This window comes from Penicillium manginii (genome assembly GCF_028828005.1).
Source record: "Penicillium manginii strain IBT 31320 chromosome Unknown utg000002l:1.0-5564898.0:1.0-5567710.0, whole genome shotgun sequence".
NCBI lineage: Eukaryota > Fungi > Ascomycota > Eurotiomycetes > Eurotiales > Aspergillaceae > Penicillium > Penicillium manginii.
In genome coordinates, this window is record NW_026643103.1 from 2,126,262 (window position 1) to 2,144,815 (window position 18,554).

At 48.2% G+C, this 18,554-nt stretch overlaps 9 protein-coding genes across 9 annotated transcripts; 6 read left to right on the forward strand and 3 right to left on the reverse strand.

The window, feature by feature from the left end:
* Positions 1–250: 250 nt before the first annotated feature.
* N7533_002054 (FAD binding domain-containing protein) lies at positions 251–2,389 on the forward strand (the record flags this gene model as incomplete). The annotated part of the gene is made up of 6 exons (XM_057098704.1): positions 251–359; positions 411–798; positions 906–1,021; positions 1,091–1,245; positions 1,302–1,459; positions 1,525–2,389. 6 exons carry the CDS (start codon positions 251–253, stop codon positions 2,387–2,389), a joined length of 1,791 nt encoding a protein of 596 aa, XP_056963840.1.
* Positions 2,390–2,800: 411 nt separating this feature from the next.
* N7533_002055 (uncharacterized protein) lies at positions 2,801–3,490 on the forward strand (the record flags this gene model as incomplete). Its single annotated transcript, XM_057098705.1, has 1 exon — positions 2,801–3,490. The coding sequence occupies one exon, from the start codon at positions 2,801–2,803 to the stop codon at positions 3,488–3,490; it is 690 nt and encodes a 229-aa protein (XP_056963841.1).
* A 97-nt stretch (positions 3,491–3,587) lies between these two features.
* N7533_002056 (fungal specific transcription factor domain-containing protein) lies at positions 3,588–5,306 on the reverse strand (the record flags this gene model as incomplete). The annotated part of the gene is made up of 1 exon (XM_057098706.1): positions 3,588–5,306. The coding sequence occupies one exon, from the start codon at positions 5,304–5,306 to the stop codon at positions 3,588–3,590; it is 1,719 nt and encodes a 572-aa protein (XP_056963842.1).
* Positions 5,307–6,325: 1,019 nt separating this feature from the next.
* On the forward strand, positions 6,326–6,811 carry N7533_002057 (nuclear transport factor 2 family protein; the record flags this gene model as incomplete). The annotated part of the gene is made up of 1 exon (XM_057098707.1): positions 6,326–6,811. One exon carries the CDS (start codon positions 6,326–6,328, stop codon positions 6,809–6,811), a length of 486 nt encoding a protein of 161 aa, XP_056963843.1.
* A 646-nt stretch (positions 6,812–7,457) lies between these two features.
* N7533_002058 (esterase/lipase family protein) lies at positions 7,458–8,751 on the forward strand (the record flags this gene model as incomplete). Its single annotated transcript, XM_057098708.1, has 2 exons — positions 7,458–7,803; positions 7,850–8,751. The coding sequence occupies 2 exons, from the start codon at positions 7,458–7,460 to the stop codon at positions 8,749–8,751; spliced, it is 1,248 nt and encodes a 415-aa protein (XP_056963844.1).
* Positions 8,752–10,065: 1,314 nt separating this feature from the next.
* On the reverse strand, positions 10,066–11,682 carry N7533_002059 (uncharacterized protein; the record flags this gene model as incomplete). Its single annotated transcript, XM_057098709.1, has 4 exons — positions 10,066–10,686; positions 10,751–11,038; positions 11,116–11,426; positions 11,574–11,682. The coding sequence occupies 4 exons, from the start codon at positions 11,680–11,682 to the stop codon at positions 10,066–10,068; spliced, it is 1,329 nt and encodes a 442-aa protein (XP_056963845.1).
* A 512-nt stretch (positions 11,683–12,194) lies between these two features.
* N7533_002060 (uncharacterized protein) lies at positions 12,195–13,375 on the reverse strand (the record flags this gene model as incomplete). Its single annotated transcript, XM_057098710.1, has 3 exons — positions 12,195–12,370; positions 12,411–13,140; positions 13,193–13,375. The coding sequence occupies 3 exons, from the start codon at positions 13,373–13,375 to the stop codon at positions 12,195–12,197; spliced, it is 1,089 nt and encodes a 362-aa protein (XP_056963846.1).
* An 815-nt stretch (positions 13,376–14,190) lies between these two features.
* On the forward strand, positions 14,191–15,126 carry N7533_002061 (uncharacterized protein; the record flags this gene model as incomplete). Its single annotated transcript, XM_057098711.1, has 2 exons — positions 14,191–14,766; positions 15,109–15,126. 2 exons carry the CDS (start codon positions 14,191–14,193, stop codon positions 15,124–15,126), a joined length of 594 nt encoding a protein of 197 aa, XP_056963847.1.
* Positions 15,127–15,559: 433 nt separating this feature from the next.
* On the forward strand, positions 15,560–17,254 carry N7533_002062 (uncharacterized protein; the record flags this gene model as incomplete). The annotated part of the gene is given in 6 exon segments (XM_057098712.1): positions 15,560–15,736; positions 15,812–16,132; positions 16,214–16,473; positions 16,484–16,587; positions 16,642–16,880; positions 17,063–17,254. 6 exon segments carry the CDS (start codon positions 15,560–15,562, stop codon positions 17,252–17,254), a joined length of 1,293 nt encoding a protein of 430 aa, XP_056963848.1.
* Positions 17,255–18,554: the final 1,300 nt, after the last annotated feature.

The window sequence follows — 18,554 nt, forward strand, 5'->3', positions numbered from 1 at the left end:
CTACCAGCTAGCTAGTCGGCGCATTACCCACCATGCCGTTAGAGGAATCTCAAGCGGTATCTATTGATCTGAAGATGTCCACTTTTCCCACTTTCCCACTTCCCCACTCCCCACTTCCGAGCCGCTCAAAACTCCCCACTGTAAACACTGCAAGAACCCACCAAATATCAGCAGTAGATTCTAATTCCGAGATTCTTTCAAGATATCTCTGTTGTCATTTCTTGAACGCTCGCATCTCCACTTGCCGAAGATGTCGCCCCTCATCCACAATCTAACACCGGACGAAGAGGTCCCAATCCTCATTATCGGAGGCGGACCATCAGGTCTTCTACTTGCTTTCCTTCTTGAACAACTGAACGGTAGCTCTACTCCCGCTCAAAAGCTACAAAACACTATCTAAATTCAAATAGTCCGATGCTTGGTCATCGAGCGATACCCAACAAGATTAGCAGCCCCTAAAGCGCACGCCCTCTCTCCAAGATCTCTCGAATTTTGCCGCCAGGCCGGACTAGACGTGAATGAGATCCGCAGCATTGGAAGTCCCCGTGAAGATGCGTACTGGGTGAACTTCGTGACCAGCTTAACTGGTAAGCAGGTTGGTCGGCTCCCCTACGAAAGAATGGACAAGGAGGTTCTTAACGATACTCCAACGGCAAGTCTTCTTCAACTAGTAGTAGAGAGGTATCACGACATTAACTGGCTTCAGATGATCCATAATATTCCACAGCCTGCATTTGAGGATATCATCGCGAAGAAATTGTTAAAGACTGGTTTCGTTGAGGTTCGAAAGAATCATTCGTTCGTGAGCTTGGAGCAGGAAAGTTATATGCATGTCAAAGACTGATTTCTTTCTCAAGTTTACTAACTAATACTAGAATGAAAATGAAGTAATAACGACTGTCGAGGACCGTGCCGCGAAAAAAAGAGTACAAGATCAAATCCCGACATGTCATCGCGTGCGATGGTGCCAAAAGCGCCGTGAGGAGATATCTTGGTATTACAAGCGAAGGCGAAGAAGCCAGTACGTTTGAAACGCTAATTCTAAGTCCCTTTTCACTTTTATAAGAAATATACTGATCATAGTACGCAGCTGAAACTATGATGACGATTCACATCAATGCTGATCTGAGACCTGTGATCAAAGAGCGAGTCGGTATGCTTCATTGGGTTATGGATCCCCAAGTATCCGGATTCATCATCGGCTATGAGCTGTCCGGTAATCAAGTTTTGATCTGTAATTTCGATGTCAGTATTTGTCTATTGAGCCTCATGCAAGGAAATATTAACTCATGCACGCGTAGTCCAAGAAGCATCCCGTGGACTCATGGGATGAAGGACATTGCCGAAAAGTCGTGGACGCGGCATTCGGCGTCAAGGTACCATACGATGTGCTCAGCTTCCGTCCATGGCTTCTAAGTCGGAAGGTAGCACATTCGTATCGTGCTGGTCAAGTCTTCCTGTGAGTTTCCATCTCGCTATGGAGATTCATACAGAGTAATTACTCTAACACACTATACTTTCCAGGGCTGGCGATGCTGCGCATTCATTCCCGCCTACCGGCGGTCTCGGTCTGAATTCCGGCCTGGGCGACGTGCACAATCTTGCATACAAGCTCGCTGCAGTCCATCACGGATGGGGTGGGGATGACCTCCTCGATACCTACCAGGCTGAGCGTCGCCAAGTTGCTCTCATCAACTCAGAGCAAAGTGTGAAGAATGGCAAGCAAATATTCGGCTTGCTGAAGGCACTCGGCACTACGGATCCAGATGTGGAGGTTTCTAGAAAGAATCTCTATCGCAATATTCAAGATCCTGAGGCTATGGTTGATATAAACAAGGGAATTGAAGGCCAGCGTGAGCATTTCGATAATCTGGGACTCCATATCGGTTATGTGTATGGCGATACGCAAGTCCCGAAGAACGTTTCGCTGTTCAAGTCGTCATGTGTACCAGGTGCCCGACTACCACATGCCTGGATCGAAGTGCTGACTGGGCAACTGTCACTACCTGCCATTAATTCTTCATATGTGCGGGAGCTATCGATTGAGCAAATCTCTCAGAAGCGATTTTCTACGTTGGACCTGTGTCGTCTTGATGCTTTTACCCTCCTAGTTGATGAGGGAAATGCCGCCCATTTCAAGTCCTCTGTCCAAAAGCTCTTTGAAAATCTCCCTAAACATGTCGCTAAGGTTCTATCTCTGCGACTTGCGGTGTATGGTGTTGATTTTGCTCTCCAGCCTGGGGTGGAAAATGCTCAGTGGTTCGACTTGATGGGATTAAAGGGTCATGCGGTGCTAGTTCGCCCAGATCAGCATATCTTGACTTGTCTTCCAACAGATTCAGGACCGGAAGAATTGCTACAATCGTTGAAGAATCATTTGTCGTGGTGAAGGGCATCTGTTATACATTAGAAATACTTAGACACTACGTTAGAGAGACTTTTATTATTGAAACAGACACCGTCTTGGAGATCGCCCTGTATATTATCATTGTGGAAACTTGCTCGGCGCGTCCCACTTATACTTCCAGCCACTAGAAGCTACTATGAATAACCCCATTCCCAAACGACAATGATCAATTCTACTCATTCCAATGTTGGTATATCATTAGAAGCCGCGGCATTCCGCGATGTAGTCATTCCCCACCTGCTCGTTTCCCCACATTGACATCCCGCTTCGCTACTTATAGATCGAACCTGGCACTGCATCTCGATACTAGTATGAAGGAAATAGAATAAATACAACCGAGCCACCATCGCACCCAACAATCTGCCCCGACCCCTCATTATACTCTCCTCCACTATGACTGAATCGACCCCACCCCCAGGCCTCGCCCTAAAGGATGCCAAACTCCTCCTCAAACATCCTTACCTATCAATGGAAGCCGGAGTAGCCCATACCGAAGACGGCATGACCCATATTGCCGCGTCAACTTACATGAAATCATGCACAGGTGCAATGATAGACTGGTGGTTCGGATGGATCCACAACACGGAGCAGTACAAGCTCTGGCACCCTCGCGACCACGTCTTCTCCGACTGGGAAGGCCCACGCGAGAACAACAGCACCTATATCGGCGGTCATCATCTAGTCCATGAGTATATCGGAGGCGAGCTTCAGAAGCTGGAAATCTCTTTCAAAGACCCGAGTGAATACTTCGGGCCTGGCTGGCAGACTGCGTTCCAGAATGCGGGGTATTCGACAGCCATTTGTGGGAGGACGGGCATGTGGGATGACGAGAACAATCATGTTACGTATGTGGGGCATTTGATTCATTTGATCAAAACGGAGCCGGATGGTGTCAGGATGCGCTCTAGGTTTTGGCTGGGTGATGTCGACGGCCTTACCGATCCGGAGATTCGGAAGGCAAGTGTGCCTGATGAATTTGCAAAGGGGTTATTACAGCATGCTACGGAAGAAATGGCTATACTTGCTACTGTTCTTCCTGATCTGTACCATAAGTTTTCCGGGGTGGGTGCAGAGAAACTTTGAGATTTTGTAGTGCTAGTATTCATTCCAATGTCAAACTTGAACGCATTCTCATACCCGCAGGCTTAGTAATATTCTCAACTTTATCCATGCTTCAATTTCATACACTCTGGCCATGATTCTCGCGGGCAATATTTGCCAATCGCCCAATAATCTCATTCATCTGAGCGGAAACACTCCATCTGGACGCGACAGTTTTGAGGATCATTTGCAGGGAATTTATTTCGCCCAGGAGGCTGATTGAAGTCATGGCCTTCTCGTTGTTTGGATTCAGTCCTTCCAAAACTTCTTCGAAGTTCTCATAATCTGCCGAAGCGGTATCCCCGTGGAGCTGAGAGGTCCAAACATCCGACCATGTGTACTTTTCCGGAACTTCGATAACGTCCCGGTTCAGAAGACACATGGCGGTCATTACAACCGCCGACGTGAATACCGCCGTGGGTATATGCATAGTGTATGCCTGACTGAGGGGCAAGTCATCCAGAATACGGGTGATTGAGATTGCGTGAAGGATTGCTCGAAGAGCATCTCCCTTTGCGGCCCAGGATTGAAGATCAAATTCATCAAGATGGCCTTTAGCATGTACACCGCCAAGAACCTGGGGTAAATTGAAATGACTGCACAGCCATCGGTAAATTGATATTGATGACGCAGTCGCTTCGATGAACACCGAATGCCACCGGATGAATACCTGAAGATGATGCACATTAGAAGCCTCTAATCTCGCCATAACATTCTCTTCGAAAATATTGAGCATAGCTTGGATGATCTGTTTTTTTGATACGGTGCCATAAGCCTGTCCTTTTGCTTCGTGTAAGTCAGATATCAAGGATTGCAACCCCTCAATAATAACAAATATTGAGAAATGGGACAGTTGCAGCGGGTCAGTAGCGTAATCAGACGAGAAAACGCGAGAAAAGGCTTCCGACATCTGGTGTCCCTTGGTTGAATTTTGCATTTCAACAATCCATTCATCAGCAGTTGCCGCTGCAAATGCTTCATCGGAGCAGGCAGTTCCGATCCTATTAATGAGATGTCTTGCGCTAGCTGGAGAGCCAGATGCTTGCGATATGAGACCGTCAAGAATGTAGTGGCCAAGTATAGCCCGTCGTTGGACCTCTATTGCAGCCCAGCTTCTCCATGCGGTGTTCTTCTGTTCGTCCGGCATCTGAAGAGTTGGTAGATCTTCTGGTAAGACCTCAGTGACATTATACATTCCTGACGTCCTTGCCCAATAGAAGCCCAAGCCGTGGAAGACCGATGCTGTTGTCCGTATATTGGAATTGCTCGAAAGTAACGCATATGTCTGTCCCAGCAATGCAGTGAGCACAAGCTGAACCCCGTCATACGCATCCCACGGCCCTCTAATTTCAATCAAAGTTTGCCATGAAGTTGCGACTGCCGTATGACCAAGGCGCCAAAGCATCTCTCCTTTCTCCAATGCGCCCGTTTCACAAACAAACAATGACCCCAGAGCAACCATGTTCAGAAGAAGAGGCGGTATTGACTTCTGCGGAGTAAATGTCTGCTCGTGAATAACTGGAAAGCTCGGCGATACTCGTCTAAAGAACTCGTCGAGACAGGCATCTAGAAATGACGAGGTAAATCCCGAATGATGGACTTCGGAATTCAATCTTCGAGAGAGATCATCGATGAGTTTGTATATCTGGCTCAGCGCCATATTTCCAGGGCCCTGCGGTCCCTGTGCTAATTCCAAATCCCCGGGGCCTGACAGCCCCAGATATTCACTTGCACTAGATGCCCCTGGAAAATCGATCAATGGTAGTGGTATGGTGGAGTTTCCATTGGTATCAGACATTAACCACTCAAGTAAATTGTCAGAATCTAGCCAATTATGCGACTCTAGTAAATTCGACAGGCCTGGCGCTTGAACTTGCGGGAGGCAGTTTGTGGCTGCAGGGGTAGGTGTCCTTTGAGCTTGACCTTGGTCATGCTGTATAGTTACAGTCTCGGGCGTTGGGTTCTGGCATTGCGTCGAGCTATTACTACCCGTGTGTAATTTAAGATGTCTCCCCAGAACATCCTGGCGGCCAAAGGATCTTCCACATTGAGGACATCGGAACGGCTTTGAATTCGAATCTGTACATTCATGAGCGAAGCTCGTGTTTTCAGGCTGTTTTCACTCACGTGTTCGCTCATGTCTCTGGTGCTACTAGTCAGTCCATGAATTCGGGCAGCGGTAGGAAATGGACAAGACCAACTGTGAGGTGTTCCAATTTTGTGTACTTCTTGCTACATTGGTGGCAATGGAATCGTTTGGGTATAGCGGCGTCGGATGCCTTCTCCGGTCTAACGGATACCATCTCGATTGAATCTCTTGGAATGTCTCGACGAGAAATGAAGCTGGGGTGAGAGTGGGAAAGAAGTGGGGAAGCCAAAGGTGGGGATTTCACCAACTCGAGTGAGCGATGACGGGGTTTTCCACGTCAGCAAATGGACGACGCAAGGTCTTGGCGTTTCAACGCGTATATGCTCTTTATTCAACCCTTTTGATTCGTTTTAGCTTAACTATGCTCTCGCTTTGCCCAGGTATATCCGCACAGTTATGCAACCCAAGCCTCAAAATTACGTGGGACAAGATTGCACAATTGTGATGCTTGTTCCCAAAATTGGAAACTGGGGTACCGAAAAGGGTCACGGTGAATGTGGGGGCTTCGGGAGTGCACCATTTGCTCAAATATAAAGACTAACGTCTTGTTCGCCATGCTGTCAGACACACCCATTCTCAATCACCTGGGCATTCGGCCAAACTTGAATAAGACACTATCCGTCCCAACTACCTACTCAGCACCCATCACAAAAATAAATCGACCAAAGATGGCGCCTTCTCTGTCACTGAAGGAATTTCTGAATTACATCAAGGCATTCAACGCCAGGGATTATGCCGCTCAGCACGAATTTTACGATAAAGATGTCACTCTAACGATCCCGGATCCTGAGATTGGAACTCTTGTTGGATCGAAGGGGGTAATGGACCATTATTCTATTGTGCATGCCGACGCAAAGGAGACCGTCGTCCCAATGATTGCTATGATCGACGAAAAGAGAATCTTCTTCAGCATGGAAGCATACTTCTACTACCTCCGAGCCACCGAAAACGCCGTTCATAGCCACAAAGTGAAACCCGGGGACGTGATTCGAGTCAAGGTCTGGGCTCTCTACGATATGAAAGATGGGAAAATGGCGAAAATTGTTTGCAATGCCCTCGGCGATGAATTGCTAGGTCAAATTAATGTGGAAGAGGCGATTCAGGAGAGCTGGAGTCGAGTTGATGATAATATCAAGGCTGCATGGATGGATTAAACCATTAGAGATGCGGGACATCGCTCAGCTCTTTAATATTTCGAATATACTACTATCTCTGTATCGGATTCCAACTAAATAACTAGTGATACTACAGCTAAGCCATTATTGTCATCATGAATTTGTTTTCCAACTTGGAGTCTAAAAATCATGATACATCTGGAGATATACATGGATCGGTACTAGTACTGGGGTAAAGAGAACACGTCCGGGCAAGTGTTTGTTTGACTGGTCAGACACTCGGAAGTTGAATTCTTGACCATCCATCAACACTCGTCTCTTCCAGAAGAAGTAGTGACAACAGAAAGTTGCACGCGAGATCTGCGCGTTGTGTTTGTTAAGTTATCTTACGAAGGTTAGTATGGAATGTAGATCTGCGAGTCCCGGTCCAAGCACCAATGGATCACAAGAATGCATCAAAGCCCAAGGGATAGATGGAGAATAACTTCCTTGTGTCACACTGGTTCCTGTCTACCGTGGCTGTCAGTTTACCTTGTTCACATGCCCTGTGGCCATAACGAGCTGTGGGGTTGTTAACGCGATCTACTTCGAAGGACATGCTCCTCTTGCCAGAGAAGCTCACTATCATGATCCATAATACTCTTCTCCCAACAGCTTAACACACATATTCGTTAAACTCGCCATAATGCGCTTTTTCAAAACACTAGCTCTCTTTTGCTCACTCGCCCCGTCAATCCTCGGAACCCCAGTCCCCAACATCAATCATGACCTTTCAACCCTTGAAACACAAGATTCTCCAGGACCAATCTCAATCCTCGAAAACACATTTCTACACATGCTCAACCTCGACAAAGAAACCTTTCAAGAAATAGCCCGCCTCGAATCCGCCCTAAAAGACCTCCAAGCCGGAAAAATAAACCAAGTCACAACCCCCGAAGAAGCCCTCACATCTCTCTCCAAAATACAACCCTCACCCAATACCACCGAAAACCACAACATCCTCACAATCGCAACAAACCTCATCCTAAACGGTCTAGCCCCCCCAAAACACCCTCGACCTCATCACCAGCTTCCTAGACCAAGACATAAACTCAAGCACCAATAACAACACCCTGAACCCATCACAACCAATCTACCCCAAAAAGCATCCCAAAGACGCACCATACAGCCAAAGCGAAAAGGACCTCCGTTCAGCAATCTTCATCCCAGAAACATTCGAACACGGCACAACCAATAAAACACCCATCCTCCTCATCCCAGGAACCGCCATCCCAGCCGGAACAACCTACCACTTCAGCTACGCAAAGCTCCTCAACGACTCCGACATCGCAGACCCAGTCTGGCTAAACATCCCCGGAAACTCCCTTGGCGACATCCAAGTCAACGCCGAATACGTCGCCTACGCAATGAACTACATCTCCAGCATAACAGGCCGGCAAATCGGGGTGATATCCTGGTCCCAGGGCGGTATCGACGTCCAATGGGCGCTAAAATACTGGCCGTCAACTCGGGCCATCGTGGACGATTTCATGGCTTTGAGCGCGGATTTCCACGGCACGGTATTGGCTGCTGTTTGTCTTCTTCCTTCGCCGCTGTGCACGCCGAGTATTAAGCAGCAGGTCTACGATTCGGCTCTGATCCGCACACTTCGGGGTGGGAGTGAGGGTGGAGATTCGGCGTTTGTTCCGACGACGAGTGTTTATTCTGGCTTTGATGAGGTTGTTCAGCCGCAGGTTGGAACAGGGGCGTCGGCTTTTTTGGGTGATGTGCGTGGTGTGGGAGTGAGTAATGTTCAGGTTCAGGGTGCGTGTGCTGGGTTGCCGGGTGGTGGGCCGTATCTTCATGAGACGATGCTGGTTAATCCGCTTGCTTGGGCGCTTTTTGTGGATGCTATTACGCATGATGGGCCTGGGGAGTTGTCACGGGTGGATTTGGGGACTGTTTGTGGGCAGTTGGTTGCGCCGGGGCTGGGGGGTTGATGATTTGCTGGAGACGGAGGCTATGACACTTGTTTATGCTAGTCTTGATACATTGGCTTATGCTAGTGAGCATGTTGGGGATGGTGAGCCGCCGATCAAGGAGTATGCTGTGCAGTAGGCGTATGCCTGGTGGTGACTACTGACAGGTCTGTAATGCTAGTTAGTTAGTGGATAGGAAGTAGTTGTCCATAGTTTCCTTTTGCATACTAGCGTTTCCTGGGAATATTATGACAGCGTGGGGGCTTTTATGAATACCAGATCCACTTTGATTCATCTGCAAGTTCCACGTACATCCGAGTCAAGCCCACAACAGAAATTCGAGCCGAAAGTGTGGACCTTTCCAAAAATATCAATGTGAAACAGCTGAAACGAGTGGCAACTGATGGCACTGACATATCTCTCTACACAATCTCTGATTGGACCAAAGCAAACAACACGGTTGCAATAAAAATCCACAATGATTGGCCCAGAAGTAGAGTGCTGACCACAGCATATCTAACATGCAGTACATAACTCACCAACTAATGTGTGCACTATGCATGCCCAGAGTGTGTACATAGTTGTGCAAACTGAAATCTATAGAATCAAAAATCAAATGCATCCATTGGGTATTATCATCTGGATCTCTAACCATTTGAGGAAAAACAAACGAAGCGCAGAAAAAAAATGAAATGAGGTAAAGAAAGGCATATACCCGAACGAAACCTCCCACCCGTTTGAAACCCCCCTAAAAAGAAAAAGATGTACTGGAGAGATAAACTAGCGCACCCAATACCCCTCCGAAACAAAAAAAAAACACAACGCAGAAGCTGGAAAATGAAGCCAGAAAAGCAGGGATATAATGGGACTTGAGTGAGAGGGAGGATTCGAGCAGACTCATCAATCAGGGATGGCCCTTGCCCACATAAATAAGAAGAAACTAGGAATTTTTGGAGTAACGGCAAATTTGGAAATCGTTAAGGTCGAACACTTCATTTCATCAGCAGCGCGATCATAATTCCTATCCAGAAGGTCCCATTCCATCACCGCAACGAGCACGAACACGAACAAAACGGATTTGTGATTGCGGGACGATGCGAGACACGACTAGAAAGGACAAGCTATAGGATAAAATCCGGCTGCAGCAAGATTGGGCGTCACGGCATGCCAGGAGAAAATATGGGACTCGAAGTGGATTCGTCATAATGCGAGGGTTCGTGTTGATGTTCGAGAAAATAAAAGAGGAAAAATAGATAAGAAAGGGTGGGAAAAAAAGGGAAAAATTAACAAAATCGAAAAATAGGACATGAGAGGAAGACGATAGTCTACTTTCTTCTAGGTAGGCTTTTCGCACCCGATCCGTCCCAGTAGAGCTTTGCGATCACTCTGGTCGAAAGGAACACGGCCACGCCCTCGGGCACGAACTGACGTGGACCCATTCGACCGGCGACGGTCCAAGCCGGGGGCAGTGTCGACAGCGACAGGGGTAGGGTTAACGCCATCCTTCGCGGCCAGCCGCACGGTGCCGTTGGCAGTAGCTTCGGGGTCGACCTCGACCTCGTCTTCCTCATCGCTGCGGCTGTCCTCTGCGGCGCCGGTTGTGATGGTTGTGTAGGCGACACGGACGATCATAGTGAACCAGACAACGGAGAGAAGCTGGATCGAGACGAGGAAGGACAAGAAGATGAACTTGATGGTGGGGTTCATGCAAACGGGGTTCTCCAGGTTGAAGAATGGAGCGAAGAGGTACATGAAGGCGTCTGGGTAGGGGTTGGTGGTGATCATTTTGCCGTACTGGTACGTTCCGAAAGCCATTCTGGCGGGGACGTTCTTGTAGATGTTCCAGCAAAGCATATTATAAAGGACGTGCCGTGTGATGAACCAGGTGGACATGAAAATGCCGAATCCGACATTGCAGGCGTTCTGGTAATGGAGGTACTTGAGGATTTTGGCGGACTGTGGGGGAATTGTCAGTAAATGTACCGCAAGAAGGAGTGGAGGGCCAGTGATTGTAACGTACCGGAAGAAGAAAGTCCACAATATCCATCAGACAAAGTACCACGTTGGACACATTGTAAAAACCGTAGATATAAGCGGAGGTGAGGAGGGTGCTGGTGATGATGTGGTGGGCGAACATTTGGTAGTGGTCCTTGCGTCTCTCCTCGACATGAATGATGAAGATGGACTGAATAAGGAAGGCCAATTCGACAAGCAAATACCACTTCATCAGGCCGGACATGGGACGAGCTGGCCATTCGTCCCAAATCGCGCTGAAATCAAACCAGTAGTTTGAGTTCTTCCAGAGGTACTATCGGATCCAGCGTTAGCATACTCAATACCCCAACGAGTTTCACTCATGTCGCCGCGGGAAAGGAAAAGACATACCAATCCCGTCGCCCAGACAAAGCTGTAGTACATAACTTGCCAGCCCTGCTCCGCAATGCGAACGGAAGCCTTTCGTTTCACGCCAGATTGGCGGGCCAATGGCTGTAAAATCCATTCAATTGAAATGGCGCGGACCGCAGTAAGTGCGAGGGCCGCACTGAATACGAAGTAGACATCGTCCCAGCCCTGAATGTACGTGCCGGAGGCGGGGTCATAGTAGGACAATTCGAAAAAGGGCTGAGTATAAGGACGCAAGGAAGGGTAAAGGTTATGAAGAGCCAGCAACATCGCCAGGATGGTCAGGGAGATACCTGCGCAGCGCCAAGAGTGGTTAGCGGAAATCTTGCCAGAGGGCTGCGATTAGGGGGACCAGCGTTTATTTGCATTCACCATGGCAGGGTTGTATGCCACAGCGAGCAAACGAATTGGCCAGGATGTCCAGTAAAACAATAGCGTACCAATCTGGTTGTTGACCACCCATTCCCGGAACGTGGTCTCCTTGGTTCGGGAGCCATTCGGGGAGGAGACATAGACATTGAGCTCCGAGGCGGCTGTCTCCTTGTCCATGGCGGAAGTCGCAACTGGAATAAGACCAGTTGGAGAGGTATGTTCAAGTGGGTGGAGACGGGGTAAAAAGGGAGAAGAGGAGGAGAGTAGCCAAAAAAAGGCGGAGGGTGAGTCGAGTCGAGTCGAGACTCTTTCGTGGGCCGCGGTCACTTTTTGGGTGGGACAAGGTTGAGTGGGAGAGAGTCTGTTTGTTTGTTGCTGTTTTTATATTGCCATAAACACCAAAAACGAGGGAATAGCGAGAGATCAGAGATCCAGGGTTCATGGACTCTCGAAAAGGAAAAGAAAAAGAAAAAAATCCCAGGATTGCCAGAATCCAAGGAGAGGAAAAGAGGTGGAGGGGAAGGCGGTTGAGCTCGTTTCGTTTCACTTGATGATCGACGCTCCACACCGCCTCATCATTTTAATCGAATGAGCGGAGGGCAATTGTGTGCACTGGACAGTTGAGAGAAAAGGGGATTGGATACGGTGATTCTATTCTATATACTTGTACTGTACACTGTACGTACACCCTAGTCCAGCCCGTCCGTCGCCCCGCGAACAAACTCCTGCGCACTCATCCCCAACTGTGCCAGATCCACGCCGCCATGACCAGTAAGTGCCCTCGACATGGCCTGCACCACCTCCGGCTCTTCCCAGATATTGTTAACCACCGTACTCGGACCCGTGCCCGCATCTGCACCTGCGCCTGTACCTCCTTGCCCCGGCCCTGCGCTCGTCCCCCCCACTTCGAGTCCGGTCTTCCACCGCCGCGATTGCTTGCCAGTATGCATCGTCGCGCTGCTTGAGCGACCGATCCCGCACAATAGCGTTGCGGGTAACACTCGTGGCGTGGAGCTTTGACTGAACGCCGGTCAACATCTTCAAGGCTGCCGAGACCCCTTGGTCCAACTGTTCTGAAGAAGACGGTTGTTTGAAGAAGAATCGGTGCGTCGAAGAGAGGTAGATGATGGCCGCACAGCCCAGGTCAAACACACCGAAAGCGAAGGGCCGAGCCAAGGTAGAAATGTAGTAATAGCCATAGCCGACGAGGGAATTCTTGGCTGCTCTATCCAGGGCTGATCCCCCCGCCAGGGCATCATGGGTGGTTGCGATGTAGATATCACAGAATGCCACCAAAGACGCAACGAGGGTGAACTTGCCTCGCCAGCGAGCGCATTCGGGGCCTGAGAGGACCTTTGATGTCGCGATCAACAAGATCAGAATATGTACCAGGTGCGGCAGAAGGACCTGGAATGGGAGGTAAAAGAAGAGATAGGTGGATGGCGTATTGATCGAGCAGAACTCGCACTTGGTGATGGTGTCCGGTCCGAAGGCAAGGTAGATCTTGCGGGCGCTTATCGAGGTGAGACTCTGTTTGAGGAGCTCATCGGCGGCGGTCAAGGTCTCACCAGGTCGAAGTCGTGCGAGGCGAGTGAAGAGTACATCAGTGGAGGTCGTGATGCGCGATTTGGTGAGCTGGAGGATATTTTTTTTCGGGCGCGTAGGCTGTGAAGGGGAAGCTGAGGACGATGTAGACAGAGATGGCAACGAAGAGGAGGTTCAACGCTCGTTCGGCACCCTGGGGGATTGGGCGTGGTGGTGGGCGAGAAGCGACAGATGCATTGAAAGAACGATATGCTACTAAAAGGCGTGGAAGAACAATCGGGGCGAAGAAGATTGCGATTGATTTGATGCTGAGGCCAGCGGACATGGTTAGAGGGGGGGTGAGGGTAAGGATAAGGACAGTTTAGCGTTACACTCACGTCGACCAAGAAGGGATTTCTATTCCAGCCATGGTGGCGGAAATTAGGAGCAGATATTTATTTCATGGGATGCAAGGAGAGGGAAGTGGGTATAGAGAAACGCGATGTCAAAGAGTGAGCCAAACATGAAGTTGTGGAACAACATGAAGTTGGCCCCAAAGGCGGTCTTGGCGCTCCACTGTATACTTCCATGCCTCTGTACATCCATGCCCAAGTACTAGTAGGTTGCCCTTATAGAATACTATAGTTGGTATATACGGGATATTCAAAGGTAGATGAATTGGATTGGTATATATGATAAAGAGCGAGCAATCAATATGCCAGTAGCCTGAGAGCAAAGAACTTGAACCAACCCAACACCCGAACCAAAGCAAAGAGCAAAGAGGAGAGTGGAGATACAATACTACTTGTACTACTAGTAGTCATACCTAGGTATATATATGGTATCTAAATTCTACTACCTACTAGGTATGTCCATGTATATAGTACTACTAGTATTTATTACAATAGCATTTAAGATCAATACTTCCTGAGATCTTCTAATCTACTATAGTATGACTGATAGGTAGGATGTAACTACACTCAAAGTTGATGTGTTTCCCCTGGGACTCGATCTACGGAAGATCTGTAGCAGGAAAGGTGCAACCCGAAGTACCTACTAGGTATCTTTGCAGACTCTTCTGAGAAACTAATTGTCTCGAATGGGACTCCTGAAGAGGTTCCAGAAGCTCCGCGTGAGCTGGACCTCCGAAATGACACGGGCATGGATATGACCGCATTCTTCGACACAATCAACAACATGGGAATTACGGTCCCCTCCACACCATACATCCGTCGTGAAGGAGGACTATCTGATAATCAATTGATCAGTCGCTTCCGAAGTGGCATGATGATGATTGCAGCACGCAGCCGTTCTGTCAAAATCCGCCCAGCAGAACCCCAGGTTCGTGTTCTGCCTGAAGACGGAAAGCTTCAGTGGCTCATGGATACAGGTGCAGACTTCCATGTCCGCATGAATCGAGATTTCTTCACTGACTACGTCGCCCTCGGAAAGGATGCCTTTACATGGTCAACGTCCGGAGGGGTAGAAGGAGAAGCGCTTGGTGACGGGAAAGTGACAATTACCATGATCCGAGATGACGGATTGCTTCACGACATCGAATTCCTTGCGTATTATGCGCCGAAAATCTACTCCAACATCATCAGCGCATGTACACTTCGACGGGACCTCCGAATCTACTACAGCGACCGGGATTTGCCATGCATAAAGTGGATTCGAATGATCGTTGTGGGAGCACAAATGATATCCGATCGGTTCCAATTGAAGCACTGGCAGGCAGTGAACCTTGGAAAAATATACATGCTTCAAATATCTGTATCGTCCGAGTCTTGTGCCAGACTTTGCTGCTTCAACACTACTAGTAGGTATTATACTAGTATCTACCGTGACTCTCATACCAATAACTGTTTTCAATACCCAGGTAGCACTAGTACTAGTAGTATTAGGAGTAACATATTCTAGACGTGAAAAAATGTGAAAGGCATTTTGGGCTATAGATAAACGACTTGTTACTCCGGAACAAAAAACTTCCCCCGGGTAACACGGTCCGCTTTTTTCAGCGATGCTCAACAGGTGATGAAGCCTATTACCGAAGGACACCGACTGACACTCGCTTACAAGCTCTATGCGCAAACGTAAGGGCCAAATTCTTTGATCCCACCTCTGGACGTGAGATCCTTGCCTTTGTATCCACTATCGAAAGATACCCTTCAGACGCGTGCGTTTATGCCAAACGGTAAGCCTTTTTTTTTCTCGAACGAGTGCTGTCACTGGGTCCTACTGATTGAAAATAGGCTGGGTACTTGGGGCTTTCTGCTCGCATGCTTATCTTCACCCATCCGAGGGTGCGGAAAACCTACATCCACGTCTTTGAAAGGTGCTGACCTTGGAATGTATGCCATTCTGCGTTCCGTTGGGTTCAAGGTTGAAATTCTTCCTTGCTTACTTCCCCTCCCTTTATACTTACATCTCAATCACTTCTACTGTCCATCTTCCCTTCTTCTTAATTCTTCTATCTTTCACCCTAACACCTGACCACTTCTGCCAATCCATCAACCTTGAACCGCCCAAAATGTCCGAAAAAGAGGCGACTCCCAAAAAGCAGCCCGCCCCCTCACTGTCCGAGCTTGCATTCAAGGAAGTTTGCCGTCAGATCGAACAAATTTTTGCTGATGAAAAAGGGTTCGCCTCATTTTTCTGTGGGGGGGATCATCCCTATCAGAACCGGGAAGCTGATCAATATCTATTGGTCCGGCAAAGGTGACTCACAAGGAATATTAGGGAAACTTGATCTCCCTTTCACCAATCCTAGCAAAAAGAATAGCGACAACAGAACCAAGACCAAGACCGGGGAGAAAAAGAAGAAAGGAAAGAGGGAAAGAAAAACAATAACAAGAGCAACAACTCAATTCACCAGCTGGTTGCTGGCTGTGAACCTGCAGGCTTTGGAAGAGAATCCGAGTTGGTCATAGACTCCGAATACCGAAAGGCAGGGAAGCTGGAGTCGAGTAAATCTTCTACCACCTTTCACCCTGCAGACTACGGTATCCTTGATCAAGTTTCCCAGATCCTAGTTCGCAATATCGACGCTGGAAATGCGTGGCTCGTACCTCGAGGGGTTGAGGCGGAGCTTAAAAAACTGAATGTGAGTTGTGCTGTATTGCTTTTGTACCTTTCGACTGGCGATACAGGTAAATAAATTCATTTCTTTTGCTGACTATATTAGGTCTACTCAGGCCCATCTAGTCTTTTCCGGAATCATATTGACAGCACGTGCTCCGAGAACCAGATTGGTACTGTGGTAGTTTGTCTGCCGTCACCATTCAAAGGTGGAAACTTGACCGTTGGCCACAATGGAAGCTATGTGGATTTTTCATGGGCAGACCACAGCACGGACAGTATCCAATGGGCTGCTTTCTACAGCAACTGCGAGCACGAGATCAAGAGAGTCAGCGAAGGCCACCGCATCACCATGACCTACAATCTGTAAGCTAAGGTGGAGGTATCAAAGCCCCCCTATTACAGTCCTTGATGCTAGACCCTTACCGTTGTATGGTCTCTTGAGAGATACTCTTCAGACTCCGGGTTTCATGAAAATAGGTGATTATCTTCCGAACAAGATTCTAGTCCCTTAGAATCAAAGTAACTAACCAGGTATCTACAGGCTCGGGATATTTTATGCCCACGCTTACCCCCACGCATCTCCGGCTGTTAGGATGTTTCTTCCGCAGTATTTGAAGGGCGCCGACCTGTGCATGTATACTGCGCTCCACTCATTTGGGTTTGAAGTCAAAGTTCTGCCCGTGGTGGTTTTGACCAATGAAATTCTTCCGTGGATCCCAAACGAGACATACTTTAGGCACTGGGGGGGGTGGGGGCATGGTACGGAGGAGGTGAGAAGCTTCAGATGGATAGAGAGGATATTCACTTCGTTATCGGCAGCAGGCTGAAGTCTTTTCACGAGGATGAAAATATCCTATGTGCTGATGTTTTCAAAAGTTAGCATCCCATTTATACTACGGAGACCAAGCCCCGATTGCTAATCCAAATATAGCTCGCTACGGAATACTGGTAGAAGGAAAAGAAGTACAAGAAGCCTATCACCTGGATTTCGACCCCACAACATGCAGCGGTTGCGATGACCTATGAATACAATCATTACGAGCATCCATCTTCTAGAGACCTCATTCATTCTTTTGCTGCGATCATGGCTGAGATTCCTGCATGGATTGAGAGACAGCCCATTATGCTAGAAGAGACCAAATGAATTATCTTGAGAGATGGAGGAGATCAGGTAGCTTTCGGATTTCTTGTTGCTTAACCGAAATAATTATCTATCTCTAACCCTTTTATTCCTACCTCGAAGAAGGATAGTAGCGATTGAGTATGGGCAGATTCATCAACACACTTGGACAGTAACTAAATAAGGAAGTAGTTGAGGTCCAGTAATGCTGTATGGAGTGTACTGTGTTTACACATGGCGGTAGTGCTGATGGAAGCAATGGATTTGGTATTATGGAGAGGGATGGAAGGAGGTGATAGAGGAAGCCATTGGAGAGATGTTGACTCCAAAAACATTGAGCTTACCAGTCCGCTATGCGTGATAACCAGAGCCCCACATATCCATTCAAGTCACGGGATCGGCCAGACTAACCCAAGTAGTGCTAGCGATCACATGACAGCTAGCACATAAGAAAAAAAATATGGCGGAACCCACAGCAGCTTCTCCTTCCTCCCAACTCCTCGCTCAAAGGATCGCATTCAAAGCTCACACACGAAAGGAAGATACTCTCTTCCTTTTTACACAAAACTCGCTTTGGGGAAAGTCCCCGGACAACCTGCACTTTGATTTTCGGATCGGAGTTAGTCCAAGCCAGGCATTGCGGAAACGCGCCGCCATAGAAGCAATTCGATAGCGGCTTATTGCCCTATCCCATCCCGACTGCGTCTTGCCACCCGACGGTTTCTCTTTGGGGTTACTGGATATAATGGGGTGGTGGGCTCGTGTCGGAGGGGGGGAAGGGGGATTTCGGTCTCTCTTGTATCGGGTTGCCTTTCGTCGTGGTTCGATAGTCATGCGATTGCCCGCCGTCGACACTTCGGTGTTGTATGGTGGGTAACTCAATGGGGCTCATTCTTGAGGCGAGGAGTTCCGATATTTTTCAAGTCTGTAGCTTATGGCAAAGCGGTGCTGAGATTGATGTTGGTCTCGGTGCAGAAGCCCTGTCGAAGGGGTCGGACTTTATTTCAACTTCTTCTCACTTTTCTTGAAGAGAGTCTTCGCCATGAGTTTTGTTTTGTTTTTGTTCGCGGGATGATATACCAATCATAGAGTCAAGCCCCGAGATCCCCAAGAGGGATCCTTGACGAGAAACGATTTAAAAATATCTGATGAACATCTACAATTCACTGCCTGTGGAAAGACCTTCAAGCGGCGTGGAGTTTTATAGCATTATACCCAATTGAATTTTTTATCATGCTAAAATCAAAATGATTCCTGAACTTTAATGCAGTAGCTATGCAATACTCATAACAACGTCGGACGTGAGAAAGTCACTCCCCATGAG